The sequence below is a fragment of the Tachypleus tridentatus genome, chromosome 11 (genome assembly GCF_004210375.1).
Source record: "Tachypleus tridentatus isolate NWPU-2018 chromosome 11, ASM421037v1, whole genome shotgun sequence".
Taxonomy (NCBI): Eukaryota; Metazoa; Arthropoda; class Merostomata; order Xiphosura; family Limulidae; genus Tachypleus; species Tachypleus tridentatus.
Window position 1 is genome coordinate 33,654,821 of NC_134835.1, and position 20,048 is coordinate 33,674,868.

Sequence of the window (20,048 nt, forward strand, 5' to 3'; positions counted from 1 at the left end):
GTTAAAATTTAACAGACAAAAAAGCCATCGAAAACTGAGTGCCCCAGTGATTCCTTGCTTTAGACCAAAGCTACATAAGTCTATCTGCAGGATCAATCGAGGAGAATCGAATACTTAATTGTAGCTCTATAAGTTCGTAAACTTACTGATATGCCATAAAATGCTGAATATCTCTAGACAGCTTTTGAACTCTGTGGCTGAGGCGTTCGACGCGTAATCTACGGGCAGCGAGTTCGAATGTCGTCACTGAACAAGCTCGCCCATTCAACCGTGAAGACGTTGTGATGTTACGAGTCAATCCTAAGGTTTGGTTAGAGTAGCCCAAGAGTTTGCGGTAAATACTGTTAATTCGTGCCGTGCCTTTAGACCAGTGGTTCTCAACCTTGGGGGTGCGAGATAACATTTGTTTTGGCCACCTTCACCTTTATTCTTAAATAAATAATTACTGTGAGGAGTGCGAGAACATATTAAGTTTTTTTAGGGGTGCGGGGCATAAAAAAGGTTGGGAACCACTGCTTTAGACAGTCACTTGAAACTTAGGAACAGTTAGCGTATGTAACTCTCAAGTAGCTTTGCGCAAAATTGAACGAATAAACAGGTACGGCCGTGCCTGGCAAACCAGTCTTGACAGACACAATTGGGTTTGGCTACAGAACGATATTAAGTGTTTAATTAATGCCAATACTTTGATTATTTTATTACTATCGCTATTAAGTAGGTGGTCACGTCAAGCTTACAACGAATCATTTGAATATTTGTACTAATTGCGGCAGTTAATAAAAAAAACATCAAGAATACATAAACAGTGTTTGTGTTTCTGTGTTTTTGGTTTTGGAATTTCGCGCAAAGATACTCGAGGGCCATCTGTGCTAGCCGTCCCTAATTTAGCAGTGTAAGACTAGAGGGAAAGCAGTAAGTCATCACCACCCACCGCCAACTCTTGGGCTACTCTTTTACCAACGAATAGTGGGATTGACTGTAACATTATAACGCCCCCACGGCTGAAATGGCGAGCATGTTTGGTGCGACAGGGATTCGAACCAGTGACCCTCGGATTACGAGTCGAACGCCTTCACACACTTGGCCATGCCGGGCCCATCTGTGTTTCTACGACAGCTAAAGACATTTATTTCAATGGCTGTTACTTTAGTGCTTGATAGTACAACATGGAAACGCACGAAAATCAGATATTATTCGGTTCAGAAAAATTAGGGTAATGTAGTAAACGTTGAAGTGTATATGTATTTAACTGGTAGAAGTTGCTAGTATCCGGTGAAAATTCATAAACGTTTCGCCTAAAAGTTCTATCAAGAGGTAAGTGTTTTACTGAACATAAGCCAAGCTGATGTGCGTTCAAATAACGTGTTGTTATGTTTCATCTGACAAGATAAAAATAATAATCATGTGACAAAAACATAAACATGAGAAAGAAAATATTTATTTACAGTTAAAAGCAAGTGATGGCTGATGTTATGAGCACACTTATATTTTTTTTAATCAAAAATAGTAGAAGGTATCAAAACGTCTATATATACAAATCCAGCATTTAAAATGGCGACTTTCTTCCCCGTTTGATTGCATTTTGTTGCCAGGAAACCGCAGCAATAAAAGACTGACTAGACTTAGACGCAAAATGTGCTTCAAGTGTACTTTTATTAACTTTTCCCATTGTTGTACCATGGAAAATGTTCCAATACAGGTTTCCCAGTTACACCAATATATTTTCGTTGTAAATCCCACAATAGGTACTATAAAGTTTGTCCATACGTTTTTTCAAAATTCTCTGATTATATGCTTTATGGTTATCAGTGGTCAGGTAAACTACAGGTTTCTCCATATATTCCTTCATACTTTTGAGATTACACGCCCTACAACATTAACATTTGCTTTTGCGTTGCTCTTTGAATTACGCGCAAAGCTACTCGCGGGCCATCTACGCTAGCCATCCCTAATTTAGTAGTGTAAGACTAGAGTGAAAGCAGCTAGTCATCAACACCCACCGCCAACTCTTGGGCTGCTCTTTTACCAACGAATAGTGGGATTGACCGTAAAATTATAACGCTCCCACGGCTGAAAGGGCGAGCATGTTTGGTGCGACGTGGATTCGAACCCGAGACCCTCGGATTACGAGTGGAATCCATTAATATTTAATAAAAGTGATTTTAAAAGTGTTTTCTTTCTTAGCTCTGGTTCTCTTCCTTCAATTGTAATGAATGGTGGAAGGTTTATTAACCAATCATTGAAAAGCTCCCGGAGATCAACGTTGATGCGTCAAATTACGTTGGCATGTATTTTGTTTTCCATTTGAAATTAATAGTTTCTTCTATAGTTTTGTTTGTAGTTGACTTACGGATTATAAGAACCTACCATCTATTATAAGACTTAAGTATATTGCCAGGTTGTCGAATGTTGATTTAAATACCCGAAAGTTCTTCATCGTTAAGACTTGTTATTTGAGAATAATCGCACCAATGATCAAAACGTCCATCAGTCATGCTTTAAATCTATTCTTCCTCGGTGTAAAATAACAGTTTCTTTACCATTCTTGTAGACTTGTAATAAATTTATTATTGTTATCTTCTTATTGTATTGTTAGACGATACACACACACTTCTCTCGTGGCATTTTAGATCTGAAAGGCCGGTGGAAAGGTCAGGTGCTTTTAACCTCTTCATCCAAGCCAAACATATAAAAGATCATTGTTATTACATTGAAGTGCATCGGCATTTTATTCAATTAAGATTGAGCTTGTATTCAGTTTTATCTCTTGATCACAGTAAACATGCTCGCCCTTTCAACTGTGGGGGCGTTATATTGTGACGGCCAATCCTACTATTTGTTGGTAAAAGACCAATCCAAGAGTTGCTGGTGGGTGATGGTGACTAGCTGCCTTCCCTCTAGTCTTACACTGCAAAATTAGGGAAGGCTAGCGCAGTTAGCCATCGTATAGCTTTGTGCGAAATTCAAACCAAACGAAACCAAACCTATTGATCAAACCGTGAGGTGAAACGTTGAGAATACAAGGACCTTCACTGTATACCAGCCATTTTTTCTTTATGATACATCATCACATTGTTGGTATTACAAGAAACAAACCCGAGAGCAAGAATGGAACTGTAATACAAATTTAGGTATTACTTACAATGTAAATACCTATCATAAATCACTTATGTGCTAGCTATGCCTGTATTTGCATGTTTCGCGTAAATTTCACATTACTAAAACTTTGAAGATATGTTTCGAAAATAATACACTATAGCGACAAATACGTGTACTTCATGACGCAGTTGGATTAACAAACACAACAGTAATCTTAATAAACTGCTTTATCGTTATTGTGTTCAATACCTGTTCTGTACAGTGTAAAAAGTATCTTTTTTTCATTGGTCATTGATTCGCTATCCTCGGTTCTAAGTTAAAAGAAGACAAACAATTATTTTATTGACAACTGAACAGGTTACTTACCCTCTATTGCCTTTAAGGTCAACAATGGATCTTCGGTGACGTCTGAACAGGACAACGAAGGGGGTGAGGTCACTGATATGTTAAGGGTCGAACCGCCTGTTTTCTTAGCGTTTCTGAAAGATGATGGTCCTGACAGTGCTGACTGCTCTTCAGACTCTCCTTGACACCGAAACGTCCCCTCCTTCAAACCTTGCACAATGAGTTCAGAGTTTGAATGCGCCTGAGAAACGTATGGGAGTCTCAGAGTAATTGGATTCCACAAGGATGACCAACCAAAGTTCGGCAGACATTGAATGGATGAAGAGAGAGCGGGAAGCTCTTGTGCCCGGTGTCGCTGCATCTTGTAGTCGTAACGTTTTTTGAAACTTTTTCAGTTTGACAAACACAGACGTAAGACGTGTTTCTCGAGAAAACCGTTTTCATCCACGGTTGCTTTTTTGAGCCCAATGAGATATGTTTTAAACGCAAGTGTTTACACGCCACATGTGTTACAGTTTACGTAGTAAACCCATTTAGTTGTTTGTATGTGTGTGTGTGTTGTTTTTTTTCTGGCTATTAACATGAAAACAATAAATTAAGTGGAAATTAATCTCAATCAGATTTGGATGAATGCACACCCGTGCGACGAATTATAGTAGCTGACACTCGCGGGGTAGATAAATGACGTCATTAGAAAGGTGGGCCCAACTGCAATTCCGTTATCAATGTATAGCCAATCACTCTCACGCGAAAGGTATCGCAAATTTCGTGTTGGGTTATGCGAACTCATATTTTGAAAATAATTGATCGCACTGTCTTGAATTATATTCACGTAAAAGGAGGCGTGGTTTGGAGCACAGCAGACCAATCATCTACGAAATCTGACTCAGCATAAATCATTTTTACATACAGTGTGCAGTAAGGCTTTGACATAGCAGCCATAATTAAAGACATGATATTTCATTCTGTTATTTAAGAACGGAAAAAAAATAGTTGTTTTGTAATTAAAATATTCAGAAAACATACGTGATAAAAGTAACTTCTATTAAATAATTTTAGTGCTGCGTGCGAGGCAAACAGAAATATGTTTTTGTGTGTCTTTTTAAAGACTTTTAAAGCCAGAATTGGAAAATAAGTTTTACAGGAAATAAAACTCTATTTATTAAAAAGCAAAATAGTGCAATTAATTGAGATATTCAATGATTTTTAAAGAAATCACGTGCAGTTCAAACAGTCCTTCCATGATTATGATATAACCACTATTGAGTCGTTTATCATGTTACTTACGTACTTTAAACACGAAAGAAACAGTTTTAATGTGTTTTTACATTGTAATGTTGGCACACCAAACATGCTCGCCCTTTCAGCTGTGAGGCCGTTATAATGTGACGATCAATCCCACAATTCGTTGGTAAAAGAGTAGCCCAAAAGTTGGCGATGGGTGGTGATGACCAGTTAGCTACCTTCCCTCTAATCTTACACTGCTAAATTAGGGACGGTTAGCGCAGATAGCCCTCGAGTAGCTTTGCGCGAAAGTAAAAAACAGACTTGAAAACCAGTTTCTGTTTTCACACCTTGGTTGAGACCCGTAATTACGGATTCCTACTAGAGGTACTGGTTGAATGAACGTGAGTAACAACTGAAATCTATAGTAACGAAATTGGTTTGATATTTGTTTATATTTACCCACATAGCTTTAAATTATGAGTTTATTCGTGATTGTCAAGAAAAACGTGATTCGTCAATCAAACTATCATTCGTTAGCAATGACTGGACTGTAAAAATCAAATTTCGCTTTCCAAGATGCACATAATTTCACTAGCGAGTTAACTCTCATAGCAAGCAACAACATTCGAATGTCTCTTTCCGTTTTTCCATTTGTTTGTGCGTGTGTAATATTAGCTACAGGCATTGACACATGATGATCCACAACTCTTACTATGAAAAAATGAATAGAGATGACAAATTTAGCTTTGCTGTGTGAATGTATTTTCGAAACTAGATAAGCATGCTATAACTTATTATAAATGTCATAAAACACTATATTAGGCCTATTATATCCCAGGCAACCTGAAGGGTTATGGAGTAAGATATATGCTTTATTTGTTTGTTTATTTAATTTCAGGCAAAGTTACACGAGGGGCTATCTGCATCAGTCCTCCCATAATTTAGCAATGTAAGACTAGAGGGAAGGCAGCTAGTCATCACCACCCACCGCCAACTCTTGGACTACTCTTTTACCAACGAATAGTGGGATTGACCATCACATTATAACGTCCCCACGGCTTAAGGGGTGAGCATGTTTGGTACAACGGGGATTCGAACCTGCGACCCTGGGATTACAAGATGAGCATTGTAACCACCCTAACCAGAGTTGGCAATGTATATGACGAATATAGTGTGGTTGAAAAACTGTTATTGTACACCATTTTAATTCTTAAAAGTTCGCGAAAGATTAAATAAAAAATATAAGGTTTAAATATATTTTAGGCCTAGCATAATACGTTATGATAAACATAATGACTACAGTAAGAGCTCTAAAACTAAAAATTACATAAATACAATAAAAAAAATGCACTTCAACAAATGGACTGGTGAGAAGGTTGAAATTGCCGAAAGAAATGAATTACTTTATTTTAAAGTATTCAAGACCTGGTGATGTTCATGTGCGACAAAAACAAAAATTAAAACACAAGAAACATACCATATGTACGATTGTACTTTCTTCGTCAATAGTAGTCCATACCAAAGTGTCTAAAAAATAACGTTTAAAGGTATTCAAGTATTCTAGTCGCAAGAACATCAAATTATGTAAAGTTAATTAGTAATCATCCATCGTGTCTGGTCGATTAATTTGTGTAATTGACACATCTCCAATGTACCAATGAGTATTTGGTTATATTTCTTCAAGATATTGACAGCATCAACGATGAAAATACTCTGAATGTAAAACTTTATACGAAAAGCTAGCTGGTTTTCATAATTTAATTTTAATAATTTGTGAATGTCCCAAAGTGAGCACCTCTAATAAACAAAATTCATGAATAGTTGTCATAGTTAATAACCTGTACAATCAACTAAGTTGGTTTAAAACTGTGTAGAAAAGTACTCGTTCTGGTTCTTAAAAAGAGATAAAAGAGAAATGTTGAAGGAAAAACCACCAAGTTAAGTACAGATATCAATATATATGCACGTGTATACTACTGTTGATACAACGTTTCAGGGAATGCCTTTTCTCAGGTATCACTGAAGAAGGGCATTCCCTGAATGTCAGTGTTAGTTCAGTTAGTGATACCTGATGAAGGGTATTGCCCGAAACGTTGTATCGAATGTGTAGTTAACTTCTTGGTGGTTATACCTTCAACACTTTTCTTTCATACGATCAATTAAGTTTACCACTTTATCAGTTACTTTCTCGAAAAGAGGCTGAATGCCACGTGGAGAAGTCACTTGCTTTAACCACTCATACAGCAGTGTGTTTTGTGTCAGCCAGACAATAAACGCTAAAATGACGTCACGTAAGGAACTTTCAGTGTTACAGTTTGTACTGTCGTAATGTCAGTAAAACGTGCGTATGTCATGAATCACGAGAAGGATTATGTACTCTGAAGTCTACAAGAAAGCATGAAATATGAGCTTCAAAAGTAAGGAATAAAAAAAATAATTTTGGTTTTATTTACTCCTGAAAGAGAACACTTTCAGAGAATCTGCGGATAACGTTAGTTATCGTTTTTTATTAAATATTAACTGACATCTGTAGAGAAATCATGATATGTTATTATATCTTTACAATATTTTAAAGTGAACCACTGCCTTTATATAAAGTTCATGTCCTGTCCTGGTTCTTTCTCTAAGATTTAGTAGTTAGTAATTTAATTGAGTATATTATCAATTAGGCGAATATAGAAACATTTCTTTTACATTTTTTTAATTTTTTAGAATGTGGTTCATGTCCAGTTTCCCAGTATGATGGGATATTGCAGGTAGATCACAATTACAGGATCTTGTATGTCCATTTTGATCTGGTCACCACAGGATCTTGTATGTCCATTTTGATCCGGCCACCATTACAGGATCTTATATGTCCATTTTGATCCGGCCACCATTACATGATCTTGTATGTCCGTTTTGATCCGGTCACCATTACAGGATCTTGTACGTCCATTTTGATCTGGTCACCATTACAGGATCTTGTATATCCATTTTGGTATGGTCACCATTACAGGATCTTGTATGTCCATTTTGATCCGGCCACCATTACAGGATTTTGTATGTCCATTTGGATCCGGCCACCATTACATGATTTTGTATGTCCGTTTTGATCCGGTCACCATTACAGGATCTTGTACGTCCATTTTGATCCGGCCACCATTACAGGATTTTGTATGTCCATTTTGATCCGGCCACCATTACATGATCTTGTATGTTCGTTTTGATCCGGTCACCATTACAGGATCTTGTATGTCCATTTTGATCCGGTCACCATTACAGGATCTTGTATGTCCATTTTGATCCGGTCACCATTACAGGATCTTGTACGTCCATTTTGATCCGGAATTCTGACATTTCTATGCCTTTTTTTCCTTTCTCTCAGTAGTTTTAATGGATGTTGTAAATAGTGGTTATTTGTTTCCAGTGGTTAGGTGTGTACTAAATAACATCTTATTGCGTTGTGGCTTCTGTATAACGTTCTGACTTCATGCTATTTATACGTTATTTTTATACTTTCTGATAGACCCCTGACACAGGAGTGAATGACCGTCTTCCTACTCCAACTGTTCAGTTTCTTTATTTTATTTTATAACAAACGTTCTATCGTCAGTAAGGACTGTATGTTTATTTCTCTTCATCTTAGCAAATATGATAGTAAAAGTTTTGTTCATTTTCAAAGCTAGGAAGTCTTCGACGCTCATTCTTACACAGTTGAAATGTCCAGATACTCGTACTTACCTATATGTGTTGGTGTTCTGCATTTTTTAATATATAAAATTAACACTAACTTACTGACAGATCCTACTTAAGTGATCTCTGGCCTCAGTTTCTACGTGATCAAATTCTGTTAGTCATTGGTCCTCGCTGAGATCTTAGCCTGGTTACTATAATGGTCAATTACTTCACTTACTAAAGGTCGGTATGTTGTTAATAATTCATTTACTTTTAAGTTCATAATCATTTAAGGTTTCCTAAACATAAATCTGTTGGAACTTTATGGGAAACCCGTGCTTTATCACTTTAGAAACACGATAAAAAGTACACTTGAAATGTTCTAAAACCCAATTAACTATACAATTTGCTGAATAAATACAGATGTTTCAAATCAATTCCTCGTTTCTTAAAACTAAAGTTCCTGTTCCTAGTTGAAATTGGACAAAAAATGTAGATATTCAAATTTTTAACAAGACATCCTTTAGAGGCATTTAATTTGTTGGAAAACCAAGAACGCGAGTTTGATGTTATAAATTTTGAGTGTTTCATTGAAACGCGAACGCAAAGCCATAAACGTATGTTAAATCAAAGAGAAAGACGAGTGTTTAAGCTAAATACGTCAAAGTAGCAGTTAACGAAACTTGTATTTTTAGTTTCTCTTAGTTTCTCCAGTGATACTGAGATGAAAGTTTTGGCTCATGGTTTCAAACACAAATAGGCTTAAGTTTAAATATTATTTCGCACGTTTTAAGCAGGCTTCGCAAATATCGATATTTCAACCAGTTTAGTCTGCTTCAGATATCATGGCATGGCCAGGTGGTTAAGGCACTCAACTCGTACTCTGAGGGTCGCGGGTTCGAATCCACTTACATCAAACACATTCGCCCTTTCAGCAGTGAGGGCGTTCTAATGTTACTATCAATCCCACTATTCCTTGGTAAAAAGAGTAGCCCAAGAGTTGGCGGTGTGTGGTGATGACTATTTGCTTTCTCTCTAGTCTTACACTACTTAATTAGAGATGGCTAGCGCAGATAGCCTTCGTGTAGCTTTGCGCGAAATTAAAAAACAAACAAACAAACTGATTCAGGTCAGTCATTTATTAAAGTCGGAGCTCAGATTAATGGTATGATGTTGATAGTTACAATAATGGTCATAAATTTACTTTAAGATGAAGGAACAGCTTTAGATGAATTAAGTAATTTCTTTTCGAAATAGTACAGGGAAAATGGTAAATTTACATGAAGAAAGCTATCTTTAAAAAACCAGAAATGTGTTAAATAATTCAACGAAGTTTGTAAGGTTACAACATGATTGTAATGATGACGGAGAATCCAAATTACTTTTATTAGAACAGAACAAGACCAAATCTTTAATGAAAAACAGTGTTGGAATATTACATGACGTAATCATCCATTTGTTCCTTTTTATGGCTCTCTTAAAATACGAAAAGGAAGGTGTCGAATGCATTCTATAGTGAGTAAACTCGTAACTTATAACGCTGCTTTGGCTGGTTTCCTGGTGCTTAATTACCCAAAGAAATGAAATACATGAAGATTGATAGTGATTTTTATTGTACCAGTTTTAATACTGAGTCATTCTGTACAAATACACCGTTATAATTCACTACGTATTTGAGTGCTGATTTGAGTTAAAACAAGTACTGAGACAACCTAACACTTTCATCTTTTTTTTTCTTAAACTAATAAACTTTCATATCAATAAGTCTAAGTTTCTTATGGCCTTGCAATGGATTCAGGGTTGGCGCCATCTTTAACCGATAGATTTTTATGTCACCAAGAAAACCAATGGTTAGAAAATTTTCCAACGTACACCATTTAAACGCTTCAATCATATGGACGACACGTTTATCAACTTAAAGAACTCATATTACACTTCTTGAACATTTAAACAATAGACATTGAAGTATAAAGGTTACTGTGAAACGTAGAACATTTAACCAATAGACATTGAAGTATAAAGGTTACTGTGAAACGTAGAACATTTAACCAATAGACATTGAAGTATAAAGGTTACTGTGAAACGTAGAACATTTAAACAATAGACATTGAAGTATAAAGGTTACTGTGAAACGTAGAACATTTAAACAATAGACATTGAAGTATAAAGGTTACTGTGAAACGTAGAACATTTAAACAATAGACATTGAAGTATAAAGGTTACTGTGAAACGTAGAACATTTAAACAATAGACATTGAAGTATAAAGGTTACTGTGACACGCAGAACATTTAAACAATAGACATTGAAGTATAAAGGTTACTGTGAAACGTAGAACATTTAAACAATAGACATTGAAGTATAAAGGTTACTGTGAAACGTAGAACATTTAAACAATAGACATTGAAGTATAAAAGTTACTGTGAAAAATAAACAAGACGGTAATTATTCTTTTAATTTTCTATTATTATTGGTAACTCTCATTTAAAATTACAGTATATCATTAAAAACATTTACTAGATCGGATTTCAAGTTTTCTCTAATTTTATACGAAATATATTTATAGAAAGATTGGTTAAAACATTTGTGAATTCAAAATCTCTACCACTTACGAAGTTGTCTAGTAAAAACAACAAAAAATGATGTCATAGATAGATTATGTCGTAAAATACTTGGTAACTTACATGTTTGTTTGTGTTTTAAATTTTGCACAAAGCTACTCGAGGGCTATCTGTGCTAGCCGTCCCTAATTTAGCAGTGTAAGACTAGAGGGAAGGCAGCTAGTCATCACCACCCACCGCCAACTCTTGAGTTACTCTTTTACCAACGAATAGTGGGATTGACCGTCACATTATAACGCCCCCACGGCTGAAAGAGCGAGCATGTTTGGCGTGATGGGGATGCGAACCCGTGACCCTTAGATTACGGGTCGCACGCCTTAACACGCTTGGCCATGCCGGGCCAAAACTTACATGTCATAGGTAGGGTAAGTAGTAAAATCCTCATTGTATTACATATCCTTCTTGTCAACAAAGGTATACGGAGTCCACCACTAAAGAGAAAAAATAACATTTATAAAAGAACATGCGAATTTTAGGACCCCTACTCGTCCAGATGAGTGAGGTCACAAATCAACCAGGTAAGACATGCCTGTAAGTTAATGTATATTATTTATGAAAGTGCTTAATAACGTCTCGTTTGTCTGTTGTTAAGCACAAAGTTGCACAATGAGCTATCTGTACTGTGCCCAACACGAGTCTCGAAACCCGGAAGGAGGGGACGTTATGACTTTTCGAACTCAGTGTTTGGTTTATGGCACTATTACGGATATATCTTCCACAGACCTGAGCCTAATCCTGAGATTTGAGACGCTGTTGCTTAGGAAGTTATTTTCAAAACCATAATCGCGACTAGACCTTTACTAGGCCTTGTTACTGGTGGTAGTATTTACTTCCATGTTGGAAGTAGGTTATTAGTTCTGTTATCGTGTAGATTGGGTGTTGGGGGCGTTACTTAAAGGATTAGTTACTTTCAACTTATTGGTGGAGTCGTTGTACTGTGTTAGGAGTTTGTACGTTGGTATGTAAGCTGCTTTGTTTGTTTGTTGTGAATTTCGCGCAAAGCTACACGAGGGCAATTTGCGCCAGCCGTTCGTAATTTAGCAGTGTAAGACTCGAGAAAAGGCAGCTAGTCATCACCACCCACCGCCAACTTTTGGGCTACTATTTTACCAACGAATAGTGGGATTGACCGTGACGTTATAACGCCCCCACGACTGAAAGGACACACATGTTTGGTGCGACGGGGATTCGAATTCGCGACCCTCGAATTACGAGTCGAAAGCCTTAACACACTTGGCCATGCCGGACCAATGTAAGCTCGCTACATCGACACTTTTACATGAAATAGACCGAGGTTCGAATCCCGGTCAGTCCCAGCACCAATTAGCAATAGAAAGTGATTAATTATTAACTAATAATTAGTAAAAATAATAACAGTTAGTTAATAATTATACTTCAGAGGTCGTGTAGTTTACGAATCACGACAACAATTGATATTCGATCGATTCGTCTGTGAATTGCTTGCACTTCATGAAATTCCGACTCATTTTAAAATAGTGAGGGCTGTATTAATAATATTAGTGTATTGTAATCCGTTCCTTGTCTGCTCTGACGAAACTCATTTTGGGGTGGAATGCTCTTTCCGCATTCTGATCCGCAATAATGACAATACTTTGATATCGGTGTTCATGAAAGTCCAGTTTTGATTTCCCAAACACAAATCATGTATTTCACATTAGATTCATTAACAGGATAAAAGTACTTGGCACGGCCTAGTGATTAGTACCGCTAAACTCGCAATCTGAGGATCGTGTGTTCGGATCCCTTTTGCCGGATATGCTCGTCTTATTTGGTTACAATGTGGGCCCACCAGAAAAAAAAAAAAAAAAAATGTGTGAAATAATTTGTAGTAAATGTTTTTAAATAGTTTCCCTTGAAGACTAATTAATTTATGTCTCAGAGATAAGTCTGAAGATTTATAACGTTAAAAATCGGGTTTCAATATGTGTGGTGGGCACAGCACAGATGGGTAATTTTACGCTTGACAACAAACGAGGTAAAATGCCTCCCAAAAAGTTAAGGCAATTTTTTTCATTACGGGAATAGAAGTTTTAAACATTATTGGAAGTTTCACGAACAGTTCTGGTACAATTAATTACGAAACTATTCGAAACGGCATACAGAATTTGTTTATTAAATGTAAACTTAATAATTTGTTTTGTTTAAACAGTAGATTAAGCTAGATTCAACTAAAGGATACCGGTATTATCACTTATTGTTATCACCACATTAACTGAAACAATTACATGATATAGAAGCTGTTTTTGTTAGGCCTAGAGACTTTATTTGCCAGTCTTAGAAAGTTTCAAAGAAAATTACAAATACGTTTCTGGTAACTAAAGGAATCAAATTGTAAAAACTATTAACCATAAATTTTCAGCAATCAATAATTGTGTAATATCTTTAGGTTTCTTTGTTTGTTTTGAATTAAGCACCAGGCTACACAATGGGCTATCTGTGCTCTCCCCACCACGGGTATCGAAACCCGGTTTTTAGTTTGTAAGTCCGCATGCATACCACTGTGCTACTGGGTGGTATATCTTTAAGTATTATACATATTACGGTCTCTAAATTTATGTCAATAATTATTTTTCTTACTGCTATGTTGTTGAGACAAGGTTATGACCACATGTAAATAATAATAATTTCAGTTTGTAGTGTATTTTCAAGCATAGCATACATGGATTTAATTTGTATAATTACGTTGTTTTATATATGCATGTAGGCGCAGATAGCCTAGTTGCTTTGCGCCATAAAACACTAAACCATCCAACCAATACATGCATGTAAATACGTTGTTTATTATGACGGAACCTTAGGTTACTCTCACCATTTTAATTTTCTCGAGTTACTGATTACAGTCGCCATCTGTTGACAAATAGCTTTACTGATATTGTCATATTTAAACTTAAATAAAATTACACTTTTTACATCGTACAGGTCAGTGGTTTAATTGTTCCAAATAGAGTATGACGCATATGTCTAAAAAAGCGCTTTGCTTTAGACAGAAATATAAAATTTTATGTGAAAATAGAGCCGAGATTCTAATCTATCATTATATCCCACATTTAAGAGTTTAGTTCTCAATGTTTTCTGTTTCCTATATTTTTGTATGTTTTATATGAATTACGAATAATGTAACTCTCGGCAGATGAAACTCGATTTATTCTAGTGAAATAAACAGCACATATTTCATGCCAGTACAATATCCTTGAGTAGAATCGTTATTTCACAGAAGAAACAGCAGTACTTTAAATTTTTGTTACAGAACTCCACCTATCCCAAGCAGCTCTGCAATAAATCCTAAGGCTTATGATGGAAAACAATGGGTTTCGATACTCGTGGTGGCCAGATAGCCCCTTTTGTAGCTTTGTGCTTGTAAACAAACAAATAAAAAATACTCCATTAATTACCTTTTCCTCGATGCATCAGCAGGAAACTTTATGTTATCAATTCTCCGTGGTCATCGCCTTAACTAACCAACTAAAAGGTTTGTTTGTTTGTTTGTTTTAAATTTCACACAAAGCAGTGTAAGACTAGGGGAAAGGCAACTAGTCTTCACCACCCACCGCCAATTCTTGGGCTACTCTTTTACCAACGAACAGTGGGATTGACCGTCACATTATAACGCCCCACGGCTGGGAGGGACGAGCATGTTTGGTGCGACTGAGCGCGAACCCGCGACCCTCAGATTACGAAGCGCACGCCTTAACGCGCTAGGCCATGCCAGGCCCTAAAATCTTAGACTATTTATATAACATAATATATCGGACGTTACTCGTTTATTATAAAACAATTTTATGTGTGCATAAAATACGATTCAGTTTAATATTAATTATTTGTGTATCTGTTCTAACTATACAAATAATTTTTTTATATATCTATATATACAATGTAAAAAACACACACGTCATTTTATCTGTTAAAACTCCAACACAGGCGGTCTTACATGCACACTAATCTCAACTATGAATTATTTGAACTGTTTATGATTGTTGGTTATTTGTGATAAAAATGCTAAAATAACAATTTGGGATTTTTTCTTAATTTTGAGTTATGGACAAGGAAGTTAGTCAATACAACTCACTACTAACATCTGGGACGCTCTTGTTTGACTAAATAGTGGGTTTAATTATTTGTTTTTTCAGATATTCGAGCAAAGCTACATAAGGGTTGCCTGTGCTTACTATTTCTAATTTTAAGTGAATGGACAGGAAGGAAGAAATAAGACCAATAGCATGAACCGATAACACTTGGACTTTTTTCTTCTGACCATGACTAAGTAGTGGGAATTGACTGTCACTCTAATAATGCATTCATGAGCGAACAAGTTTTTGCGACATCAAACCGGGAATCAAGGTGTGGTCTAATAGCCTGAAAGCTTAGCCCCGGAAAATAAATATAATTTTCCGTTTATAAATATTAGAACCCACCATATTAGATCTCTTAGAAACAACTGTAGATTTCTTTATTAGGATCTACCGTAGTAGATGCCTTCGTTCAAATCCACCATAAATGTCTTCAAAAAACACATTATAGATATCTTCCTTATAATCACCGTGGATGTCTTCATCAAAATCAATTGTAGGTATCTTCCTGAGGTGGAATATTTATTCAGTCGCGTATCTCTAAAGGGGAATTATGAATGTAAATGTTATATGTTTGTAAATTTACCGCTGATTCACTGGGTGACCGACGCCCTAGTCTTAATGACTATAAATTAGAATAAGAGATAAGAGAGTTTCATAATACTCTTGTCCCCCGCTCGAACAGCGGTAAGTCTTCAAATTTAAAACGCTAAAATTAGGGGTTTGATTCCCCTTTGTGGAAACAACAGATAACCCGATGTGGCTTTGCTATAAGAACCCCCCACACACACATACACACACAACACTCCTTCTGCAGAGCATTTATATAAATCAGTAACACTGGTGATGATTCAATATACATATACACATAGAGATGATCGATTTTTGGAAAGAATCACATTTTTTGATTCAATAACTCTGTCAAAGAAACTCTAACCAAAGTATTTTCAATAAAACTTTCAGAATAATCTTTTGTCATAAGAATTCTTCAAAAATAACGTTCAGGAAATGATAAGATGAAAGAGCGAATAGCTGGTAACACATCGCTTAAAATGCGGTGTAAAAAAAGTGAACGGACTGAGTGTTAATATATGTGTCAAACCCAGAAATTCAACGAAGTTAAACTCAGTTAAATCGAATCATACTATTTTTATATAAAGGAAAACAAAATGCTAAAATTGTATAACAAAGGTGAATTATAACAAAGGTTGTATTATAGTTGAGATAGTTTTATAAGGAGAGACGAGTGGTTGAAACCTTATTGAATTGTAGCCATGTGGTTGGCACACACACACACATATATGAACATATATTCTTCTTTATCAGATTATTTTTACTTATTACGCTGTAGGTCCCAGCATGGCCATGTGGGTTAAGGCGTTCGACTCATAATCTGAGGGTCACGGGTTGATTCTCCGTCGCACCAAACATGCTCGCCCTTTCAGCCGTCGGGGCGTTATAATGTGACACAATCCCACTATTCGTTGGTAAAAGAGTAGCCCAAGAGCTGGCGGTGGGTGGTGATGACTAGCTGTCTTCCCTCTAGTCTTACACTGTTAAATTAGGGACAGCTAGCACAGATAGCTTTGCGGGAATTTCCAAAAAACAAACTTATTACGCTGTAAATTATGATTACCACCTGGCTTTATCTAAGCCACCGTTTATTATTGGCTAGTGTTTAAGTGGCTTCTACCTATTGTTAACAAAACCTCTATGTACTAGATAATATGTAATTATTATGTGTATTTGTTGTTGTTTTATAACAGGAGTAATTGCCAATAACGTGTGATCAAACTAAGACAGAATTAAACGTTAGATCAGTAAAAAATGTAGCTTATTTAACATACCACTTAAGCGAAGAACATGCAGTGTCAAAAAGCAAAACCTTATAATGATTGAAAACATGAATCAATGATGAATCAATCAGTTGGATACCTTCGTCACTACATTTTCGGCCGTAATCCTAATAATGTTTCACTCAGTTCATTCAGCTTAAGATATTTAAGTTAGTCTTACATGTATATGCTAAACTAAAAATGCAAAATAGTTATAATGATTAAATGTTTTAACTAGCATTGTATGTGAAACTCACGTTAACTCTTAAATAGCAGGAATGTTGTAGGTGGCAGCAGCAGTTCATGATGACTGCCGTTTAAGGTTAATGAAATTTAGGAAAATTATTTACTTTTCAAGTCACATAAGAATTACTTTTTTATTAAATTCATTATTACTGATTCACTTAACTTTTAATATTAAATGTTTTTTTTCCTTCTATAATGATAAGACTATTTCGTACAATCTTTGTATTATTACAAAATTAATAATCCGAATTATTCTGAGATATAATGTCTTCGTTTTATCAGAGTGGGATTCGAAAACCTTAGAATATTTTGAATTAAATTTAGTATCTTTCAGGCAACAAAAACAAAGTACGGTTATGATAATCTTTTTAAAATTAAATAATTTATTTTCTTTTTTCTTGTTTTGAATTTCGCTCAAAGCTACTCGAGGGCTATCTGCGCTAACCTTCCCTAATTTAGCAGTGTAAGACTAGAGGAAAGGTAGCTAGTCTTCACCACCCACCGCCAACTGTTAGGCTACTCTTTTACCAACGAATAGTGGGATTGAATATCACATTATAACGTCCACGCGGCTGAAAGGGCGAGCATGTTTAGTGTGTACTAAATTAAACCGCTCGTGTTAAAGATATCTTAACATTTAAAATGTAGTCGTTCAAAGTTGAAGCTATTTAGAGTTAAGCGTGATAAAGATTAACATGCTAATTACACTTAATTTTCAAATGTCTTTATATTAACCCTTATTATTTCAAATGTGGCGACTAAACAAAGATTACGAATTTATGTACTTCATGGATAAAAGCAACAATAATTAAATGGTAGCCAAATATTTTAGACCCGAATTTAAAGAAGACAATAAAACACCTCTAACCAGATGGAATATGCTTTCCCGTAAGACTAAATGTTATAATTAATAAAGCTACCTTCCATATTCTCTAACAGGCTCGCGCTCGTTTCACCAGTCCGAGTTTCTAATTCCGTTAAAAGGAAAAACTGACAATTATTAAAAGGTCGTCTAATCTGTTATGTTCCAAAAAATCTCACAGTGCTTGCAAACATGAAATTACGTGAGCTTTCATCAATATTAAATACAAATTACAATAGCGGAGAAGACATTTTAAAGCGACATCTATGTATACACATTCATACCACCAGGCTCATTCCTTCAGGCGTAATCGTTAATGCTAATACACTGCATTAGCTGAGTGCTTTGAACTACTTTTAGTTCAAATCCCCGTCGCATCAAACATGCTCGCCTTTTCAGCCGTGGGGGCTTATATGTATCGGTCAATCCCACTATTCGTTGGTGAAAGAGTAGCCCAGGAGTTGTCGGTGGGTGGTGATGACTAGCTGCCTTCCCTCTAGTCTTACACTGCTAAATTACGGACGGCTAGCGCAGATAGCCCTCGTGTAGCTTTAGCGAAATTTAAAAACAAACAAACAAACAATTAATAAAATAATTTATGTCGTTTACGCGAAACTAATGCCATTGTGCGTAAATAATGCTTTATGTAAAAAATAATTCGTGAAGTTAATTTTAATTTATTTCCAGAATTTGTGAGTTTTCATCGTACTTATTTTGACAAACAAGTTTCTGTTTTATTAAATATTTTAAAGGCTTAGCACTATAGGCTTTATGGCTCATGACTATCAATTTGTTTAAATTTGAGTACATTTTCTGGTATTTATGTTTGATTTTAATTATAAACATTATTTTCTCGAGGTAAGCTGAGAATAATATAAATTTCAAGAATGCAAATTCAGTAATTAACAGTCTACGTTAGGCTTAAGTCTGGTTGATATTGTAATATTATCATAATTAACATCTCGTTTATGGCCCGGCATGGCCAGGCGCTAGACTCGTAATCTAAGGCTCGAGGGTTCGAATCCCTGTAGCATTAAACATGCTCGTCCTTTCAGCTATAAAGACGCTCTCTACTCGCTGATAAAATAGTTGTCCAAGAATTGGCGGTGGGTAGTGATGAATAGCTGTCTTCCTTCTCGTCTTACATGGCCCGGCATGGCCAAGCGTGTTAAGGCGTGCGACTCGTAATCTGAGGGTTACGGGTTCGCATCCCCATCGCGCCAATCATGCTCGGCCTTTCAGCCGTGGGGGCTTATATGTACCGGTCAATCCCATTATTCGTTGGTAAAAGAGTAGCCCAAGAGTTGGCGGTGGGTGGTGATGACTAGCTGCCTTCCCTCTAGTCTTACACTGCTAAATTAGGGACGGCTAGCACAGATAGCCCTCGAGTAGCTTTGTGCGAAATAAAAAACAAAACAATTAGTTTGTGTTTTTTTTACGACAGATCTTTCACTAAGTGTTTGTTTGTTCTTAAGCAAAAAGCTACACAATGGGCCATATCTGTTGTGCCCACCACGGTTATAGAAAATAGTTTTATTTTTTTGCATTATAAGCCTTCAATCTTTCTGCCAAAATGTTTATTATCACATCCACACTATTTGTACTTTTAAATAAACATATGCTTGCACTTCTTCTGCATTTCAAATAAAACAAGATGTGGGAGTGGAAGTTAGTCAATAACACCCGCCGCCCAACCACTGTTATCTGTTCACCTAAGAAAGGTTTCATCGTTGTTTTTATAGAGATTTTATGATCATAAAATGCGAATCGTGTTTTTTATAATAACGAACCACCGTTCACGAAATTTCGTGTTCACAGCACGGACTTGCTGAACTGATCGACCACGCCAAGCCGATTCTGACAAAACAACTCAAGTAGCTCGTATCGTTAGTGTTAGATAACCGTGATGTAAACCGGTTATTCTCTACAATAATCACCTTTAAGCACTATCTCTCAACGTATTTTAGTTTCTATTCAAATGTGAAGACAGACTTGCTTAATGTAGAGTATTTAAATCACCATGATAAAAATAAAACTGATGCTAAGTGCTTATAGCAGATGTGTCGCTGT

At 36.1% G+C, this 20,048-nt stretch overlaps 1 protein-coding gene across 1 annotated transcript in view; it reads right to left on the reverse strand.

The window, feature by feature from the left end:
• Window positions 1-4,087, reverse strand: part of LOC143231892 (uncharacterized) — a 28,961-nt gene extending 24,874 nt beyond the window's left edge. The window contains exon 1 of the mRNA XM_076466671.1: window positions 3,466-4,087. Coding sequence (XP_076322786.1) covers window positions 3,466-3,805 — 340 coding nt within the window. The 5' untranslated portion in view covers window positions 3,806-4,087. The remainder of the gene's footprint in view (window positions 1-3,465) is intronic.
• Window positions 4,088-20,048: the final 15,961 nt, after the last annotated feature.